At 43.2% G+C, this 22,500-nt stretch overlaps 2 protein-coding genes across 3 annotated transcripts in view; both read left to right on the top strand.

Moving 5' to 3' along the window:
• The window catches only part of LOC139746907 (cubilin-like), a 7,564-nt gene extending 1,445 nt beyond the window's left edge, over positions 1 to 6,119 (top strand). Inside the window, exons 3-6 of the mRNA XM_071658587.1 lie at positions 541 to 684; positions 1,060 to 1,163; positions 1,899 to 2,031; positions 3,163 to 6,119. Coding sequence (XP_071514688.1) covers positions 541 to 684; positions 1,060 to 1,163; positions 1,899 to 2,031; positions 3,163 to 3,200 — 419 coding nt within the window. The 3' untranslated portion in view covers positions 3,201 to 6,119. The remainder of the gene's footprint in view (positions 1 to 540; positions 685 to 1,059; positions 1,164 to 1,898; positions 2,032 to 3,162) is intronic.
• A 588-nt stretch (positions 6,120 to 6,707) lies between these two features.
• Positions 6,708 to 22,500, top strand: part of LOC139746683 (sialate:O-sulfotransferase 2-like) — a 38,483-nt gene continuing 22,690 nt past the window's right edge. The window contains exons 1-3 of one of the 2 annotated variants that reach the window (XM_071658126.1): positions 6,708 to 7,049; positions 17,758 to 19,304; positions 21,108 to 21,295. In XM_071658126.1, coding sequence (XP_071514227.1) covers positions 21,135 to 21,295 — 161 coding nt within the window. In that variant the 5' untranslated portion in view covers positions 6,708 to 7,049; positions 17,758 to 19,304; positions 21,108 to 21,134. Of the gene's footprint in view, positions 7,050 to 17,757; positions 19,305 to 21,104; positions 21,296 to 22,500 lie in introns of both variants that reach the window. The other variant, XM_071658127.1, reaches the window with a different exon arrangement.

Genomic DNA, 22,500 nt, shown 5'->3' with positions numbered 1-22,500 from the left:
GACATAGAGAGAGAGAGAGAGAGAGAGAGAGAGAGAGAGAGAGAGAGAGAGAGAGAGAGAGAGAGAGAGAGAGAGATGGAGATCAAATAAGCAACTCCGTTTTATTTGGCTTTATTGTATCATCAAGATCGTAATCAACAAACACACACACACACACACACACACACACACACACACACACACACACACACACACACACACACACACACACACATATACACACACACACACACACACATACACACACACACACACACACACACACATTCTACCAGCATCTGTGGCTCATCTCATTACCCTCTACACGTCCCTCAACACCAGACTGGCTTTATACAATTCCACCCTCTGACCTACATAGATATAGAGTTCTATACAAAACAAGAGAATGTCAAAACTGCTGCATCGATGAATATCCAGGTAAAAGAAAGCATTCATCTTTATCTTATATTCTTTAGTTGATTTTATCCCATTCAGCAAAGTGTTGCTTAGCTGGTGTGTGGTTGTTTAACGAGTGTGACATGTGTTGCGTCTTGGGAGCAGGTGGAGGATGTGGAGGGTCGCTCTTCGCCCGTAAGTGGAGTTCCCTCACCAGTCCGGGGTATCCTGGACCCTCGCCTACAGGACGGGATTGCGTCTATACCATTGCCGTGCCTCCGGACAAGCACGTCGCCCTAATGTTTGATAGTAAGTGTTGCTTGCATTGCTCTCTGTATCTCTTTTCTTGCTTTTCTTATTCTTGGGTTAGTTGAAATGTGTGTGTGTGTGTGTGTGTGTGGTTGCTCGGACGGCGGGACTCAAGTGTGATGTTGGGATTTAAATAACTTTGTTAAGTACCTGGCACCTGATGAGGTGGGATTGTCTCCACGAAACATGTCGTGCCACATGTATAGAAAAATTACACGTTAAATAGAATTGTATGAGCTCTTACTGAAGTCCAATTCACCTTGATATATATATATAAACTTCAACATTCAAGGCTTACCATACAAATCTTAACCACTAAGTGCCTTTTCAGCGATTAGCATATCCTTATACTGCTTTTTCTCCCTCGTTTTCCAGCACTGGACTTCACTGGACCTGGCGGTTGCAACTCTACATTCCTGGAAATGTACGACGTGAACCTATTTGGCCACCCGAATCTAATCAACACCTTGTGTGGCCACGTAAATGCTTTTTCTTTTGCTTCAGTTTTGTTTTGTTAAGCAGCTACTAGGACACCAATTGCTTTACAACTAAGAAAATACAAGAGCTTATTGTCTACGAGTTTGTGATCATAATTCTACTATCTAGGAACACAGTAGCCAAGTAGCTCAGATCATAGACGGCCTGAGTCAACTCAGATCAGACCCACTTTACTCTTTATTCAGGGAACGTCGTCACCAGGCCAAACATCACTGACGTTCCAATAACATTTCTATGACATGATAACATGAATATGATACCAAGGTGTATGAAAAAGGCACTCAGGACACGTGGGTTAGCCCAGACGTCAGAATACATAAATTAGACATCAGAATACATGAATCAGACACCATAATACATGAATTAAACATTAGGTTAGATGAATTAGACACCAGGTTTATATGAATTAGACATCAAAATACATGAATTGGACATCATTATATTCAAATTAGACAACAGAATGCATGAATTAGACTTCAGAATACATGAATTAGACATCAAAATCCATAATTAAGACATCATTATGTATAAATCATACATCAAAATGCATGAAATAGACATCAAAATAGGTGAATTAGACATCAGTGTATGTGAATTAGACATGGGAATACGTAAGGAAATCATAAAACAAGGTCCGTTGACTGTTCACCACAAGAGTACCTCCTACATCCAATAATTCGCATATATTTCACTCATTATTGTATTCACTTCTGCAGGAGGACGTGGCAGAACACCTCTCCCCCGGCAGTAGGATGGTGTTGCGCTACGTGATGGGAGGCCCCTCGGGTGAGGTGACTGGCCAGGGGTGGTCGGTGAGCGTCAACCCCGGCATGCCACATGAGTCTACTGGTGGGTAGCGGAGCTTAAGATAAAGGAGTCAGGTGTTGTTCTTGACGGGCCAGGTGTCTAGGATCAGGTGTGCTGGGCCAGGTGTCTGGAATCAGGTGTGCTGAGCTAGGTGTTTAGGATCAGGTGTGCTGGGCCAAGTGTCTAGGATCAGGTGTGTTGGGCCAGGTGTCTAGGATCAGGTGTGCTGGGCCAGGTGTCTAGAATCAGGTGTGCTGGGCCAGGTGTCTAGGATCAGGTGTGAAGGCCAGGTGTTTAGGATCAGGTATGCTTATAAGACAAGGGGCCTTGGTGACTAAGTGTGTTAGATCAGAACACACGAGAGAGAGAGAGAGAGAGAGAGAGAGAGAGAGAGAGAGAGAGAGAGAGAGAGAGAGAGAGAGAGAGAGAGCCAGGTGTGTCTAGTATCCGGTGTGTTGATGAGGCTAGGGACTAGGGCCAAGTGTATCAGTCACAATAAACTTGAGCGGAGTCAGGTATATATGCCAGAAAGCTTAAGGCGCTGAAGCCAACATATATATATATATATATATTTATATATATATATATATATATATATATATATATATATATATATATATATATATATATATATATATATATATATTTATATATATATATATATATATATATATATATATATATATATATATATATATATATATATATATATATATATATATATATATATTCCTATGAGTCCACGGGGAAAATGAAACACGAAAAGTTCCCAAGTGCACTTTCGTGTAATAATCACATCATCAGGGGAGACACAAGAGAGAAATATAACAGTCAGTTGATATACATCGAAGAGACGAAGCTAGGACGCCATTTGGTAAACATGTGATTACCAAATGGCGTCCTAGCTTCGTCTCTTCGATGTATATCAACTGACTATCATATTTCTCTCTTGTGTCTCCCCTGATGATGTGATTATTACACGAAAGTGCACTTGGGAACTTTTCGTGTTTCATTTTCCCCGTGGACTCATAGGAATATCTCGATCACGCGCAAAATTGTGATCCTTTCCAATATATATATATATATATATATATATATATATATATATATATATATATATATATATATATATATATATAACTGACTTATAACAATTCTTTTTCGTCTTTCAAGTGTTTGAATCTCCGGAAGGAAATGCTTCTACAGAATGATCATCACGACCTCGCTTCTTGATGGACGGTCCTCCGCTGCAGGCCCTCTGCTCTTCCAGATGGAACTCGACACATCAGACATCTCGAAACATATTGGCCGATTCCCCGAGACACTGACGTATCGGTAAATTCCTCCCCCTCCTAGCGTCGTTCCTGGGGATGGTAATAACTAGCTTTCTCACTTGACCTGACGGCGACGTCGCCGTTCTCGTCTGTCGTCCTGATCAGTTGTCGTTGTCGTGGTGTCTCGTGATTTCTCAACTCCTTAGCCTAATGTTGGCTAGCTGTCCATTGCCCAGATAGACTCGGGTATCTTCTCTATCTTCCAGTCTCGGGGTCGCTCAACTTTTCTCGCAATGTCTACCTCTGTAGGCCAGCCAACACTGACCAGTTGAACCTGAAAGTCTTGATAACTGTGCAAGTCGGGACGTTGGGACTGTGCGATACCTGAAGGTGACGAAGGAGAATTCTCAGTCACCGGCGGATATCGCACAGGCTCACAGTTTACCCAGTACAGTTAAGGCAATACCCAGTTACAGATCCAGCCATATGCTCAGGTTTGAGTGTGCACTTTAGCCATACACAGTTAAAAACTGAGTAAAGTTCTGAGCTTGTATAGCAGCTCTTTAATCTTAGTAAGTTGAAAATCTCCGGAAGTGTTTGAATGCCAATGGTTTCCCCTAACCTCCTATGCATTTGTATTTCTAAACGATGATTCATTAACTCGCTATGAATCTGCACTGACTCTTGACTCGCAAACCTAATACCTGTGATAAACCTAGATCATGAACCCTAAACTTGTGGCTACATTTCACTTTCCTGTCATCCCATCTATGAATCTTTCATTGTGTGACCACTAATGAGCATCATTCTCTTATTTTATGGCCCATTCGTGACTCTGGGGCATCCTTAGCAATCACCTAACCCGTTAAAGTGAGTGATTACGAGGTGATTATGTAGTACCTGTGTTGAATTACATCAAAAGAACCGAGTTCTTTGCGTCTCTACACAATACTCAAAGATTGTTTTCTTGAAATGAAATCTGATACAGCCACATTAACATCAACAGATATGCTTATCAAAAGTTTGAAAGATACGATGCTTTGATAACCTTTGAACACTGGAGTGTGTGTGTGTATATATATATATATATATATATATATATATATATATATATATATATATATATATATATATATATATATATATATGAAGGTGAAGTCGCACTTCAAGAGGAGTCCATGCAATTTTATTCAACATGTAATTTTTCTATACAAGTGGCACGACATGCTTCGTGGAGACAATCCACCTCATCAGGTACCCGTACTAAACAAAGTTATTTCAATCCCATCACACTTGAGTCCCGCCGTCCAACACCAATCTGTATAGACCAACCACTGTCCGCTTTGTCTGGCAGTAACTGTTGTAAGGGAGAGTGATTAAGGGGGGTCACGTGGCGGGTGTTGACCTGGGTAGCTGTGTATGTGTCTTGAACAACTTTTATGTTTTCGTGTTTTGTCAATTCTCTCATAATCATTTGGTTAATGCTAGGATGGGCTTTAAAATTGCCTGGGGACAAATTAAAGTTTTTAGTATCAGCAATCAAGACAGATTCAATGACGTTACGTGTGACATAATCAGCAGAGGGGTATAGAATAACGGGATTTTCAAGATCTATGGGGTGATCATTTTCATGACAATGTTTAGCGATCGCATTTTTGTGGTCATCCCTGCGTACTGCGTGAAGGCGCCAATAACACGTATCTTTAGATTGATATTATCCCAATTGGTTTGTGAACAAAGCTTACTGGAAAGCTAGGAAGACTTTTTATGCTTCTTGGAACAAAAATGTGACAAATAAGGATAAGTTTAAATGTTTAGTGTTGCCCTATTCTCCCAACTCGGCTAATCTAAGACATGTTCTAAAAACAGTGCTTGTAATGTTGCTTTTCAGTACAATAACACCATCAGTAAGCCCTTGATAAATAGTAGGCCAAATCATAAAGTAATTGGGAGTGTTTACGTCGTCAAATGAAAGACATGTAAAGATATTTATATAAGCCAGACAGGTAAACTGTAACGGAGAGGTGTTATTGGCACCGTCATGCAGTACGCAGGGATGACCACAAAAATGCGATCGCTAAACATTGTCATGAAAATGATCACCCCATAGATCTTGAAAATCCTGTTATTCTATACCCCTCTGCTGATTATGCCACGCGTAACGTCATTGAATCTGTCATAATTGCTTATGCTAAGAACTTTAATTTGTCCACAGGCAACTCTAAAGTCCATCCTAGCATAAACCAAATCATTATGGGAGCAGTGACAAAACACGAAACCATAAAAAAATATTTGTTCAAGACACACCCAGCTACCCATGTCAACCCACCACGTGACCTCCTTAACTACTCTTCCTTACAACGGTTACTGCCAGACAAAGCAGACAGTAGTTGGTCTGTACAGATTGGTGCTGGACGGCGGGACTCAAGTGTGATGTTGGGATTTAAATAACTTTGTTAAGTGCGGGTACCTGATGAGGTGGATTGCCTCCACGAAACATGTCGTGCCACATGTATAGAAAAATTACATGTTAAATAAAATTGTATGAACTCGTACTGAAGTGCGATTTCACCTTCATACTATCATTACGGACTAGTATGATCATCATCATTATTATATATATGTAATGTGATCTGAGAGCACCTATATTCATCTAAATATAAAAGTTAAGTGTTCTTGATCACTAACATAAAGAACTATATTGTTTATTCATTTTCCCTTACCTCTTATTAGACACCAAATTTTTTCCGCACGTAATGTGGCTGTATTTAGTACCTTTGTGATATATCCACCCAACTGAATCATATATGTATAAATGAGGTTTAATTATACAACTAATAAAAGTGTCCACTTGAATTCGTGTTTCATTTCCCTTCACTATATGTACACAATCATTTCTATGGAGTGTGATGGAGGGTTATAAACTTTATGGTTATAAAGAGGGAGTTGAGCTGTGATGGTGAGCTGGAAATCAGCGTTAAGGAAAGCGAGAAAAAGCTCTACTGTAGAGAAGGAAATATCAAGCCAGGTTTGTGGCCGGGATGAGCCTGGTGGTAAGGGAATGACCAGAGCTGACTCATTATCATCGTACAAGGATGTGATTCAGGAAAGCTGGGGATGTTGAAAAGAAAACGAGAGTTTGTTATTTCATTGAACCAACAGAGATGAGATATTTTCTTGGAAGGGTTAGCGGGAAGGGTTAGTGGGAAGGGTTCGAGACTCCTGCGTTGCATCGACGTGTCGTTGTTGTGTTGCAGGAGGTACTGGAGTGGGTAGGTAAATGCCTACGGGGCGTTGGGAGTGTGTGTGTGTTAAACAGCGGACGTGACTACGGGCAAAGGGGAGGGGAAGGAGGCCAGGATTGTGGGGTGCTCTCTCTCTCTCTCTCTCTCTCTCTCTCTCTCTCTCTCTCTGCCGGGGGTAAGCCTGCTGCTGCTGCAGTCAGCTGCCGCAGTGTGCAGTGTGGCGCTACCCGGGACGCACCACCAGACTCCACCACCACCTTCCCGTCACGTCGCCGCCACAGAGCCGTCTGCCTCCCTCTCTCTCTCTCTACTCCACCACTACCCATCATCACCACCACCGCCACCACTGTCTGCGCTGCCAGCCTCACGACTCCAGCATCGTCTCCCTCAGTAGCCTGCGTCCACCGTCTCCTCCGTCCTCCTCCTCCACTTCCTCCTCCCCCTACACTTAGGGCCACGCCCCAGCATTGGCAGCGGCAGGCAGGACCGGTTGCGAAACACACACACACACACAGCCTGCAGAAGGGGAAGATCCGCTCTGGTAATATTGCTACCTTCATATCATTGATGTTCGCATGATGTGAGGCTGTTATCAAACTTTCATTTTCTTTCATAATTCTATAATTTTTTTTTCTTTTTTGGCGGGGGTCCAAGTGATATTTGGTGTATGCTTAGCCTTAAAACCTACCCTGGCTCTCTGATCTCTATATCTCATTTGCTGACTTTCTCTCTTATTTACTCTCTCAGATGTGTTTTACGCTGCAGTCTATACGAAAATACATGTATACGTGATGCTAATGGGTCGTTTACAGGTTGGGTTATTTACGTGTATACACCTATGATCATGTATCTTCTAATACGTGTGTTTGTTTATATGTATTTCTGTATCTTCTTCATAGGTTTTCCTTTGACCTCGATGTGCCAGTGTGTGTATATACATACTCATTTGCCCAACCCCACGTATGATTATGTATTTTCTAATACATGTGTTTGTTTATATATATTTCTGTATCTTCTTCATAGGTTTTCCTTTGACCTCGATGTGCCAGTGTGTGTATATACATACTCATTTGCCCAACCCCACGTATGATTATGTATTTTCTAATACATGTGTTTGTTTATATATATTTCTGTATCTTCTTCATAGGTTTTCCTTTGACCTCGATGTGCCAGTGTGTGTATATACATACTCATTTGCCCAACCCCACGTATGATTATGTATTTTCTAATACATGTGTTTGTTTATATATATTTCTGTATCTTCTTCATAGGTTTTCCTTTGACCTCGATGTGCCAGTGTGTGTATATACATACTCATTTGCCCAACCGAGAGACTTATAAGTGAAAGTAGTGTAGGTTTCCATGACGTGTCCAGGGTACACACACATATGTGTCTGAGTGACTGTGTTTTGTTACGTGCAATGACCACACGGATATTCACGTTCCTCGATGCTCTCACGAATATCCACGTTCCCTACCGTTCTCACGGACGTTCACGTACGTTAACATACGGTTGATGGATGTGGACTATATTTAACCGCCAAGTAGCATTATTTTCAGAGGAGTTTGCTTGTTATAAGACCCAGGAGTGAACAGCTGCAGGGCCAAGTTGATGGAGGAGGTGATCCTACACACTACCAGTCGCCGAATACTTAGAAAATCAGGATTACTTAAGTTTCAAATGGAATTTGATGTCTTTTGTGTGAGATCCTAGCGTTGGCAATGACAACAGAAAATGGGGATCTTCAGAGCTAGCAATGACGATAGAAAATGTAGGCTGAGTCAAGGCTCAGTTGCGAATGTAAACTGCCTTGTGGTAGTTTGTGTGGCGGCTTTTACAGCGGCAGTTTTTATCTGATTATAACATGTTGAACGTGTGAAAGAATGCACCGCGTTTTATATTTTCCCCGTGAGAGAGAGAGAGAGAGAGAGAGAGAGAGAGAGAGAGAGAGAGAGAGAGAGAGAGAGAGAGAGAGAGAGAGAGAGAGAGAGAGAGAGCTGAGGGTGCTCTCGCGAGAGATGGGTAACCCTGAGTACATCTTTCACTGTGAGTCAAACTCGATGACGGGTCTACCAGTGTAATGGTGGTTGGGTTAAGGTATTGTAATGCTGGCAGCGGCAGTCGTAGTCTGTTGGGGGTTGGTGACGGACTGTGATAGAGAATGTCATTGTGAATGTTCGTACGTGATTTGTGATCGTCAGTGATCGTGTTCGTTCGTAATAGTCATGGCCAGTGAGGCCCGTGTATCATATTTTTTCATTTTCTGTGGTCAAGTACAGCAAGCTGTCGGTAATGGAAATAGTGCATGGTTGCACCTGATCGAGACAGTGACAGACATGGTTGTCGATACTACTGCTTCTTGTGTTATTAGAGTGAGTACCTCCCCAGTACGTGCGAGATTAGATATTTGATGTGAAAAATGCACAGTAGATTACGTCCAAAGGTTCTCACTTGCATTGCTCGTCATACGTGGGTTTTTTCTCCCCCGCGAGAAGTGGAACTGATATGTTGCAATGGAGATGCGAACAACATGTTCCTGAGGTAAGAATGACGATTATACGATTATTTCCCACCTCAGTGAGGTAGTGCCTGAGACAGACGAAGAGGCGCCACATTCGCTCACATCCATTCTCCAGTTGTCATGTGCAAAACATCGAAACCATGGATCCTTATTCCCTACCAGTTATCATAGACCTTTCCATGATATCCCCTGACCGCGTTACATGCCTTGGTTCAGTCCAATAATAGCACGTCGACCCCCGTATTCTACATTGTTCCAATTCACTGTATCCTGTGCAGGCCTTTCACCATTCTGCATGTTCAGCCCCTGCTCAGTCAAATTCTTTTTCTCTCCATCCTTCCACCTCCAGTTTGGTCTCCCCTTTCTCCTTGTCCTCTCTACTTTTGACAGATATGTCCACTCGCTCAACTTTTCCTCATTCAATCTCCCCATATGATCATTCCATTTTGGCACACCCTCCTCAGCTCCTTCAACCACACTTTATCTATTACCTCGCCTCTGTCTTACCGTTGCGTTACTGACTCGATCACACCACCCTACACCACAAATACATAGTCCTCAAATATTTCATATCCAACACATCCATCCACCTTCCTCCGCGCATCCTCATCTATAGACCATGCCTCGCACCCATACAACACCGTTGGGACTGCTATGCCTTCAAATATACCCATTCTAATCCTCCAAGATACGACCTCTCTTTCCACAACTTTTTCAGTGCTTTTATTTACATTTACTCTCAACGTCCTCCCTTCACACACACTTCCAAAACGCATCATCTTCCACAGTTTCTGTCTCGTCAACAAGCAACAGTTGACTTTACCATGCCCCTTCATCTCTGGAGGTAATGGGAGGTCGTGAAGGAAGAGACTGAAGAGGATTGGAGAAAGGACTGTTCCTTGAGGAACTCCACTGTAGAGTTTAGGTGTTTTAGAGGGAAAACCAGTGTGTGAGCGACTCTGGCGCGGCGGCCGGCTATGAAACTGGCAAACCACTTTAATGCCATTGTTGTTGAATCTGGTACCAAGTATCGTTTTCCAGAGGAAGTGTCGAACAGTTTCAAAAGTTTTGTTGTTGCTGTTGTCTATTGTCACTAGTTGTGTGTGTGTGGGATGGGAGTGGTGGTGACTGGCGGATACCATCTCGGATGTGCCGTGTGGAGTGTGCGTGTGTTTGTGTGTGTGTGTTGTAGAGTTGGTGGTGCAGTGGTTCAGTTTGAAGCCACGTTTCGTAGGTGAGTGTAGGACGCAGCACCGTTGAACCGTACGTTATGAGGATCAATTTCACAAACTTAGATTCGAGAGCCCTAACTAGGAATCCTTGGAGTATGTTATCCTTTTGTAATGCGTGTGTGCGCTGCTTACTTGGCTTTAGGTCACCCGAGATCATTACACCAAAGTCCTTTTCCTCATTTATCCATCGTAGCTTAGAATTCCTATCGTAAGTAGATACAGTGTGTTTCTGTGTTGGTCTGTATTCTGTGTGTGCTTGTGTTTGTATTTGTCTATGTGACTGTAATTGTGTCTTTTCTGTTGTTGTTGTCATTGTTATGTGTGTGTGTGTGTGTGTGTGTGTGTGTTTCTCTTGTGGCTCTCCCGTGTGTACAAGTGATTACATATGTGTATATTTCGATGCATCAGTCTATATGATATTTTTCCTTTGGCACATTACCTACTTTGCTGGTATGAGACCCTCATTATCCCCGCTGGAGAAAGTGGCATTTTGATTTACGACTCTCTTCACACACTGTCATGGCCTCGCTGGCTGATCCCGGTCTAAAATTCCCCCATCACGCGACCTACCACAGCAACAGTATCTACCGTCAACGGTGTGTTGCCTTGATTCCAGCCTTCCTGTTTATCTCATATATTCTCTTAGATTCCTTTTTCATTTACATGGGTTGGCTAGCTAGCACACACATGGGGTGGATCAAGTGCATACATGGGATGGATCGAGTTCATACATAGGGTTGAGTGTATACATGGGGTGGAGCGAGTGTATACATGGGAAGTGAGTGCATACATGGGGTAGAGCGAGTGCATACATGGGGTGGATCAAGTGCATACATGGGTGGATCAGGTGCATACGTGGGTGAATCAAGTGCATACATGGGGTGGATCAAGTGCATACATGGGGTGGATCAAGTGCATACATGGGTGGATCAGGTGCATACGTGGGTGAATCAAGTGCATACATGGGGTGGATCAAGTGCATACATGAGGTGGATCAAGTGCGTACATGGGTGGATCAGGTACATGGGGTGGCAAAGCAACTGCACACGTGGGATGGATCAGACATATACATGGGGTGGATCACATTGCAACCATGGGTTATATAAAGTGCATACACAGAGTGAATACATGGGGTGAGTCAAGTGTATGTGTGGACCATTTTCCAGGGGAAAAAATGTTTCTCTCATTCCATCATCACACACCAGCAACAGGGATTGGACTCCCCCCAGTTTTTTCTTGGACAGACTTGCAACCACGGCCCACCCTACCCTCACACAACTTTCCTCTAAAAGCAAAACTTTGCCGCTTGAGTATGTCTCTCTCTCTCTCTCTCTCTCTCTCTCTCTCTCTCTCTCTCTCTCTCTCTCTCTCTCTCTCTCTCTCTCTCTCTCTCCACCGTAACCAGCAGTAACTTCACTCACGTAGCTTTAAACTGCCAGATTATCCTATCCCCTTCTCATGACTGAATTCATTTATCTACCATTTACTCAACATTATTATTCATTATCATAACTCCATGTGATGCTTCCTCCCCCTCCCCACTCTCGTCTCCACTCCTCACTTCCATATTGCCTCAACCATCTTCAACATCACAGATTCCGCCATATACCTTCCCAACCTCACTTACGTACCTCCTGTTATCATTTCATCATCACAACGTGACTCACCCTCACAACCTTCCATCACCACCCATGCCATTCCCGTGATCCTCACCCACCCTCCATTTCCTAACGTAAAAAACAAACCCCCTCTCTCATGATTCACCCGCCCTGCACCGGACGGTCATACCCATCCAATATATTTAAAGCTGATCCTCTCGGCCTGTGTCATTGTAGGATCTTCGATCCCTCAGGATTGAGATCCAACTCGGATTTAGCTTTCCCCTGATATCATCATCATCAGGAGCCTGGCTCTCCCTCATGCATGCTCCGGCCTGGACGTAACGTACGAATGTACATTTTGGGTCGACCTCCAGGTTTCATGGACCAGTGAAGCCTATGTTCGTATTTCACGTGCCGTGTTTTGGTCTTAAACCACAGCCAGGGCCAAACGCTTCCCAGTGCACGTGAATAGAATCCGTCCGTCATTTTGAGCGAGACTCGAACATCCCAGCGGGGCTAAACGTTCTCTTACAAAGCGAGAATGAATAATGTTCGTATAATTTAATGATTTTGCAAAAGGAGAGGTCCTATCCCTCATTCATTCCCCCCCCTCGCTCGTATGCCTGATATCTTTTTATACATATTTCATTCTATTTCTCCTTCTCTCTCTCTCTCTCCTCCAGCACGCTCTTCTTTTCTCTCTCCTCTGCCAGCCATTTTCTGTCTGTGTGTCTCTTCACTAGCTTACCACAATTACTCTCATCATTTGACTTGGCCAGCAATGTTTGACTCGTCTCTATTAATAAGCTTTATCACATAACTCTCATCATTCCCTTCATGATTTATTCATATCCTTAATTCCATTTATTTTCTTTCCCACTGCCTACCTTTGCAGATTTCGTTAATATTCATTTTCATAGAATCTAAATTTGAAATGACATTAACATGACGTACAGAATGCTGCACTTCGTCCCTCTTTGGCCATGACTGATTTTGGATATCTTCATGTACGTCCCTCACAAACTAGTACCGAATAATGTCTTTTCTCATACGATACTTGGAGAAAACATTAAGCAAGTTGCATACCAGTGAGTGTTTGTGATAGACAAAAAAGAAAAACAAAATGCTCCTTTCCATATCATTTGAAGAAAAACTCCTGTGTTCAGTTGATTTGTTCAGATAAGGCCCTTGCTTTACCATTGGTGTTTCCTCTAAGTTGCTTCCTGTTGTGCACTGCGTCGTAGTAGAGTCGACAACACCTTGTTTCAGAGGAGGACGAAGTCGCCTGGCATGACAGATCATGCCAATGGGGAGGGTGATGGAGTGGGAGGAAGGAAGGGGAGGTTGTGGTATTTGTAAATTAACATTGATGACAAGATGAAACCATGAGGTGACGCCGTGTGTAATGACCCTTAACGAGTTAGATAGATTGATTTGTTCTTTATGTTAACTAAGACAGCACGGGCAACTGAATGTCCAAATCAAGGCCATCTTATCAACATACACACACACACACACACACACACATATACTTACAAACTCACGTATTCCCTGCGTGTCGTAGAAGGCGACTAAAAGGGAAGGGAGCGGGGGGGCTGGAAATCCTCCCCTCTCGTTTTTAATTTTCCAAAAGAAGGAACAGAGAAGGGGGCCAAGTGAGGATATTCCCTCAGGGGCTCAGTCCTCTGTTCTTGATGCTACCTCGCTGGCGCGGGAAATGGCGAATAGTGTGAAAAAAAAAAAAAAATATGATAGAGTTGATAGAGATGCTCTGTGGAAGGTATTAAGAATATATGGTGTGGGAGGCAAGTTGTTAAAAGCAGTGAAAAGTTTTTATCGAGGATGTAAGGCATGTGTACGTGTAGGAAGAGAGGAAAGTGATTGGTTCTCAGTGAATGTAGGTTTGCGGCAGGGGTGTGTGATGTCTCCATGGTTGTTTAATTTGTTTATGGATGGGGTTGTAAGGGAGGTAAATGCAAGAGTCCTGGAAAGAGGGGCAAGTATGAAGTCTGTTGGGGATGAGAGAGCTTGGGAAGTGAGTCAGTTGTTGTTCGCTGATGATACAGCGCTGGTGGCTGATTCATGTGAGAAACTGCAGAAGCTGGTGACTGAGTTTGGTAAAGTGTGTGGAAGAAGAAAGTTGAGAGTAAATGTGAATAAGAGCAAGGTTATTAGGTACAGTAGGGGTGAGGGTCAAGTCAATTGGGAGGTGAGTTTGAATGGAGAAAAACTGGAGGAAGTGAAGTGTTTTAGATATCTGGGAGTGGATCTGTCAGCGGATGGAACCATGGAAGCGGAAGTGGATCATAGGGTGGGGGAGGGGGCGAAAATTTTGGGAGCCTTGAAAAATGTGTGGAAGTCGAGAACATTATCTCGGAAAGCAAAAATGGGTATGTTTGAGGGAATAGTGGTTCCAACAATGTTGTATGGTTGCGAGGCGTGGGCTATGGATAGATTTGTGCGTAGGAGGATGGATGTGCTGGAAATGAGATGTTTGAGGACAATGTGTGGTGTGAGGTGGTTTGATCGAGTAAGTAACGTAAGGGTAAGAGAGATGTGTGGAAATAAAAAGAGCGTGGTTGAGAGAGCAGAAGAGGGTGTTTTGAAATGGTTTGGGCACATGGAGAGAATGAGTGAGGAGAGATTGACCAAGAGGATATATGTGTCGGAGGTGGAGGGAACGAGGAGAAGAGGGAGACCAAATTGGAGGTGGAAAGATGGAGTGAAAAAGATTTTGTGTGATCGGGGCCTGAACATGCAGGAGGGTGAAAGGAGGGCAAGAAATAGAGTGAATTGGAGTCATGTGGTATACAGGGGTTGACGTGTTGTCAGTGGATTGAAGCAAGGCATGTGAAGCGTCTGGGGTAAACCATGGAAAGCTGTGTAGGTATGTATATTTGCGTGTGTGGACGTGTATATGTACATGTGTATGGGGGGGGGGGGGTTGGGCCATTTCTTTCGTCTGTTTCCTTGCGCTACCTCGCAAACGCGGGAGACAGCGACAAAGTATAAAAAAAAAAAAAAAAAAAAAAATATATATATATATATATATATATATATATATATATATATATATATATATATATATATATATATATATATATATATCTTAGTCTAAACAAGGTACCCAATTTATCTATCAACCCCTAAGGGAGGATGAACAGCTGCGTTGACTGTGGACCGACTACCTCATCCGGAATTCGAACTTACTACCTTAACTTAAATTAGGTACCCAGTTTATCGACTAAACCCCTAGAGGAGGATGAACAGCCGGGTTGACTGTGAACCGACTGCCACAAACCAGAATTCGAACCTATGCAGTCTCGACCCCTTGGGCGACCCGTGAATACGTCAAGGTCAGAAATGTTCGTGTGTCCTCTTGAAACGCCGTGAGGGGCTGCTCCCTGGCTGGCGGGGCTGCACCGACCGTATATTGCAGTTCCCTCATAAAGAGCGAGGCGTAATTAAGCGTTCGAGCAAGTGGACCCCAGAGGGCCATTGTGTCTCGCACTAGGAAGGAAACAAAAGCCAAGCTTTTAATATTCGACCTCTTGGTTGATCCTATCAAATGTTAACTTGACGTGTGAGCAATATCCTTTCGACTGGAATTCGTGAGCGGGAATTGGCACCGAAGTGTTGTTCTCTGTGTGAGGGATGCAGGTCTTGCGAATGTCTTCGAATATAAGTCACTATTTAGGTCTTGAAATGTAGTGTGGATGTGGAGGGTAAGTGGTGATCATAATAGACTGATCGGGAGAGACCATATGATGGCACGGTAGCAGGGGGCAAGACGGTCCATTCAACACTGTAATGAAGCAAAACTCAAGAGGATTACATTCACAGTTACCTTCATTTGACCATCTCTCAATCTTGTGTTTATTTCTCTCTGCTCATCATAGCCGCAGAGAAGCAATCGAGTCATAGACAGTATCAAACCCGTAGGCACAATGATGGTGTAGTCACCCACCACCACCGCCCCCCATATAGTATAACGAATCGTTCAGTCTTTTCTCTCAGTATTCCCACCTGATCGGGGAAGCTATGATTCGTCTAGTATTAAAAGAGTTAATTACCCACTTGTTACTATCTAGGTGTTCGGTGTTTATCAATAGTGTCACTGCTCTTTGCTTTATATCAAGTATGAAAATGAAAGAAAATAAAAAGATAAGACTCCACATTACGGTTAGGGAAGAAGGATTGTTGCGAACCTGCCACACCTGTGATGTGTGTCCTTCACGTATGGCGCCACTTGTCGAAGGCTGATGGATTAGCCGAGCTCACGGAGGGACAGTGGTCGTTTTCTACGTCACTATATTTTGCCTGATGGCTGATGGGGTTGACCTGGGTTTCACCCCCTTTTCAACGGCTAGGGTCATTTAGGTCGTCCAACAAGTCATATGAATAACCACAACCCTAATGATCTTTAACACCATCACACACACACACACACACACACACACACACACACGCTCGCTAGGTATGTGACCCTTCAAGTTTAATGTTGAACTCTGACCCTAGTTTTCGGCAGAGACCATGCGACGTTGCCACTATGTCATCATCAACGTCATGACAACATACCTAAGGACAGAGAAGCGTTATGTTCAACACTGTTAAACAAAATCCCGACACATACGTCGACGGAAACTACCTCCACTGAGGATTTCAGTCTCGAAGATGAATCTAGATGGTATATGTGGGATGGATGTACGTGTGGATAGATAAGGTAAGGAGCGGAGTTTGAAGGTCTCCACCAATGTACTAAATGGCTCCCTTGCTACGTCTCTTCGTTGTATATCAACTTACTGTTGATGTGAACACTACACGAAATTGCACTTAGGAACTTATAGGCGTTTCATTTCCCTGTGAACAAAAAAGGAGGATATCTAAAACTGTAAGGGAAAGGTGTCATTGGCACCGTCACACAGTACGCAGGGATGACCACAAAAATGCGATCGCTAAACATTGTCATGAAAATGATCATCCCATAGATCTTGAAAATCCCGTTATTCTATACTCCTCTGCTGATTATGCCACACGCAACGTCATTGAATTTGTCTTAATTGCTAATACTAAGAACTTTAATTTGTCCCCAGGCAATTCTAAAGCCCGGACGTCCTACCATTAACCAAATCATTATGAGAGAATTGACAAAATACGAAAACATATGAAAAGTTGTTCAAGACACACCCAGCTACCCAGGTCAACCCCCGCCACGTGACCCCCCTTAATCACTCTCCCTTACAATGGGACTCAAGTGTGATGTTGGGATTTAAATAACTTTGTTAAGTACTGGCACCTGATGAGGTGGATTGTCTCCACGAAACATGTCGTGCCACATGTATAGAAAAATTACATGATGAATATGATTGTATGAACCCCTGCTGAAGTGCGATTTCACCTTCATATATATATATATATATATATATATATATATATATATATATATATATATATATATATATATATATATATATATATATATATAAAGGTAGATAGATAGATAGATAGATGAATAGCTAGTCCGATAGTAAAGATTCGAACCAGCCACCAGTAGTATGAAAACTAAGTGTGTCAGGGAAAAGGCTTTAAAGCCCATATATTTCCTTAGCCTGGCAGCTAACAACCCTTGCTTCCACACTATTGGCGGCGGTTCGAATCCCTCCCGTCGAATAGCATTTATGTCTTTGGAAGTGTGCCTTCACTTCGCTATATTCATATATATATATATATATATATATATATATATATATATATATATATATATATATATATATATGTGTGTGTGTGTGTGTGTGTGTGTGTGTGTGTGAGTGTGTGTGTGTGTGTGTGTAGATAGATATATATATGTGCATTTGTATGTGTTTGCTAACGTATTTCTCTGTGTCCCTGGCAAGGTGTGGTGTGAGGTAGTTGCAAACAAGCAGGAGGAGCGAGGACGGGGCCTCCCGCCGCATGAGAACCTCCGCAGTGGCATCGACCCGCCCATGGGGGACCAAATTAGGGGTCAGAACCAGAAACTGGGGCGTGCTCCCTCCTGCTGCTGCAAGACGGTGCCTGTGGGCCAGTGGGTCCGTCTTAGCTCACACCGTCGCTATTCCATTTTCCCCTTGTGTTCAGCAGACTCGCGTGTGAGTGATGGCGTAAACGTGGTGGTCTCTCTGTCCCGCTCGTTATGCAGTGTCCATGTTCCTTATCTCGCACATTATCGACGGTGATGATTAAGAGTGTTCTGTGTGCCACAAAGGAACGCTCGCCTGTGCACGCGTTGCCCTGGCAGTGCCGATCTACTGTGCTTTGATTGCTCGTAGATGTCCCAGTAGATGCTACTGGGACACAGAGGTTATGATAAGATGCAGCTTCATGAAGAGTATGTATGAAGCGATGTTAGAAGCGTCGGTGTCGTCAGTATGTGAAACGGCAACTTCATGTAGCTCATGAAACAGTGAACACCCGTCAGATTACGTTGCAATAACCTATGTCAGTGTGTGTGTTCGAAGCAGGTAGTATCTCGAGTGAAAGTTTGAGAAAAGCTTCTTTAAGTGTACGAAGCTATAGCTTTGGTAGCTCAGTCGATGTGTACAGCAACAAGACTTGTTCGGTGTGTGAATCATGGGATCAGTCAAAGTATTTGGAGCAGCAAAAGCCACACAACCTCTGAGTGAAGCAGCAACCCTCTCCACCTCTTAAGTTGAAGCAGCGACCCCCGCAGAGTCTGATGCAGGAGTCCGGGAAGCAGCGTCTACCCTCCCGACATAGTGTGTGTGCGTGAAGCGGCAGTCTCGGTTAGTGTGTGTAAAGAAGCGACCCCCTTCATCAGTAGTGTGTGGGCAGTGGCGTGGGACGCGTCGGTGGAGCGAGCAGGGGGCGGCACTGTGTCGCGAACACATTGCACCAGCCTAAAGAGATGTGTCTGTAGTGGCGACGCTGGGAACGAACCACTGCTCTGGTCGTGAAGTGTAGCACCATTGTGATGGGAGCTGCTCCACTAATCCTATTCTGTGTCGAATTATGAACTCTCGCCTCCTCTGAGAAAGATAATATATTCCTTTTTTTCCCTCTCGCATCAACCAACTCTGACGTTGCTATATATTAAACTAGTCAACAAGACTGAAAAATGGAGGTGCTAGACAATGGGTAACTATATGTGATCGCACTTGTGAAATTATGTAAAAGCCTTGTTAGCAATTCTCGTTGAGTCCTACCATGGTTCAGTCATAGGAAATATCTTTGGCTTTTATCAAACTCGTCTTGACAGTGACCCGACCTTCTCTGGAAATACAGAGAAGGTAGATAACCGATGCACGTAATCTGTAATGAGAAACGAGTGAATGGCTATGTCAACAACCCAGTTAATATGAAACTGCTCAAGAGATGCATTAGTCCAGTCCAGCACACGACATTCATCGAGGACACAACCCATCGATCCTGCTAAACACAACAGGTTTGTGGAAACCTTTTTTTTTCCCCCTCTCTCTTTGTGAATATTATATGGGGTTCAGCTGTTGGCATCAACAACCAGAGAAGGGTAATATCTACACTTATTCCTCCATGAATTGATATACCACAATGACATCTGAACCCACACACACACACACACACACACACACACACGAGCCTCCATAATGATGTGGGCTTGCAACCCACTAATCTAGTGGGTCAGGGTTCGATTTCTGGAGAGGGCAGCCGGCTCACGGCCAGCCCAGCTATTTCGTTACTCCTCTATGAACGCAGATTCATATATGTATGTGTGTGTGTGTGTGTGTGTGTGTGTGTGTATGTGTGTGAGTGTGTGCGCATGTACAAGCTGAGAGATGGGACAGCATAAGTCTAAGACTTTTTTCCCAATAATGCACTAATGAAAGTCACTGATATATATATATATATATATATATATATATATATATATATATATATATATATATATATATATATATATATATCAGGTTTAGCAGTGGAGTTTGAGCCTGAATGGAGAAAATTTGGAGGAAGTGGAGTGCTTCAGATACCTAGGAATAGACATGGCAGAGAATGGAACCATGGAAACTGAAGTGGGTCATTGGGTGGATGAGGGGGGTGAAGCTTCAGGGAGCTTTGAACAATGTGTGCAGAAAGAGTGGTCGTTATGCGAGAGGGCGAAAATGGATATATCTTAAGGTAAAGTAATCTCAACGATGATGTATGATTAAGACGAGCTTTAGATAGAAATGTGTTGAGACGGGAGACTGTGTTGGAAATGAAATGTCTGAGGACAGTATGTGGTGTTGGGAGGTTCGCCCAAATAAAAAGAGTGTGGTTGAGAGAGCCGAAGAGTGTGTGCTGAAGTGGCCTGGACACACGATGAGAGAATGAGTGAGGAGAGGTTGACAAAGAGGAAGTACGTGTCACAAGTGGAGGACTCAAGGTGAGGGTGCAGATCAAATTGGAGATTGAAGGATGGAGTGAAAAAAAAAAAATTTTGAGTGCTTGAGGCTTGAACTTGCAGGAGGGTGAAAAGTATTCACGAGATGGAGTGAAATGAAGCGATGTGGCATACAGGGGTCGACGTGCTGTCATTGGACTGAACCAGGGCATGCAAAACGTCCGAAGGAAATTATGGAAAGACTTGTGGGGCCTGGTTATGGATAGGGGGGGTGTGTTTTCTGTGAATTACACATGACAGATAGAGAATGGATGCTATTGGCGCTATTGGGAAATGGTAAACAAGTGTGTATATACATATATATATATATATATATATATATATATATATATATATATATATATATATATATATATACATTGGAAAGGATCACAATTTTGCGCGTGATCAAGTGTATTCCTGTGAGTCCACAGGGAAAATGAAACACGATAAGTTCCCAAGTACACTTTCGTGTAATAATCACATCATCAGGGGAGATACAAGAAATATAACAGACAGTTGATATTCAACGAAGAGACGTAGCTTGGACGCCATTTTGCAAACGAGTGATCACTTGTTTACCAAATGACGTCCTAGCTACGTCTCTTCGTTGTATATCAACTGACTGTTATGTTTCTCTCTTGTGTCTCCCCTGATGATGTGATTATTACACGAAAGTGCACTTGGGAACTTAGTGCGTTTCATTTTCCCCGTGGAGTCATAGGAATACACTTGATCACGCACAAAATTGTGAACCTTTCCAATATATATATATATATATATATATATATATATATATATATATATATATATATATATATAATGACCAAGTTTTCTAACAAGAAGATCCTCGAGAGGAGGACCCAGGTCACGATGCATCTGTTCCTGAGGACGCTGTACATGCTGACTGTGATGGTCATGACGGGCATGATGATGGTGCTGGTGCTGCTCTGCACACCCGACATCCACACCCGCCTCTCCACCGGCATCTACAGGCAGACCGACCTCACCTACAGCCAGTTTGTGATGCAGAGGTACGTGGACGACGTAAGGCTCCTAATCAGGTCTCCTTAGAGTCTGACCTGAATCCAGTGAGGAGAATTTCAGGTGTGTGAGTCTCTCTCTTCATGAAGTTTAGTTTTCAGCGAGTGAATTAGTTTTATTCGTATTCTTTGAGTTTGTTCTAGTTTTTTTTCTTTTGTCTTTAAGTTTGGTTCTAGTTTTTCTTTTGCCTTTGATTAAGTTTGGTTCTAGTTTTTCTTTTGTCTTTGATTAAGTTTGCTGACTTCATCTGAAAAAGGTATTCCTAATTAAGTCTGACTGGGGCATTTTTTTATGGGGTGGGTGGGTGTGGTTGGATGGGTGGAGGGAGAGAGGGGGAATGAGAGTAATTACTGTATCGTGTGTTTTATAGTTAACGTCGTAACTATAAAACCCTAGTAGTAATTATAGTTCTGATGTTTGTTTGTCACGCAAAGTCTGGATTGTGGAGGCCACAGAGCATACAGCTCTGCCGATCGCATAGTTTGCACGGTAAAAAGTGAAGGTGTTTGTGTGAACAGTCATCCAGTGTCATGTCGTGTGTGTATGTCACTTGTTCATATGCAGGTGTCATTCTCGCCTCAGTGATCCTGTGGTATAGTGGTGACAGTGTCATGACGTATGTAGATGCCCAAGTTTAGAACGGTGTAAGCCATGACAGACACTCAGAAGTGAGGTTGTGAGGTGTGGGTATCAGAATGAGACACTGGTGTTGTTACAGTCACCGCTACTGTATCAAGCGCTAGTCAGGTGTGTGAGTGATCATGTCAGGGTCACGTAAGGCGTCAGAATGAGTGAGTGAGTGTGTTGGCGTCACACTCAGGGTGTTCGGTGTCATACGAAGGCTGTGAGCAGGTGTCATACTCAGGTTTCATGTAGGTGTCACACTGTGGATTTATGCAAAAGCCAGGCGGAATTGGTGGAACAATGGGTTGTCGTCACTTTGTTTTTGCAGGAATTTTGCTCAGGTATGACGAAGAAATATGTGTGTTGGCGTCAGACGTGGGAGTCGTCAGAGATTGTCCCAGGTACACTTCATCAATCAGGTAGCTAATGAGATTGTCCAGCTGGCACTGTCAGGTACTAAGTGTACAGGGAGCAAAGTCATTTATCATGTGACATCAGTACTGGATTAACGTGTTGTTCCCTGCAGCAAATGCTACGAACCCTGTGCCCATATGAGGCCGCCCCCACTCTC

Source organism: Panulirus ornatus, chromosome 66 (assembly GCF_036320965.1).
Source record: "Panulirus ornatus isolate Po-2019 chromosome 66, ASM3632096v1, whole genome shotgun sequence".
NCBI lineage: Eukaryota > Metazoa > Arthropoda > Malacostraca > Decapoda > Palinuridae > Panulirus > Panulirus ornatus.
Note: the sequence above shows the minus strand (reverse complement) of the source record. Positions and strands in the feature narration are given on the sequence as shown.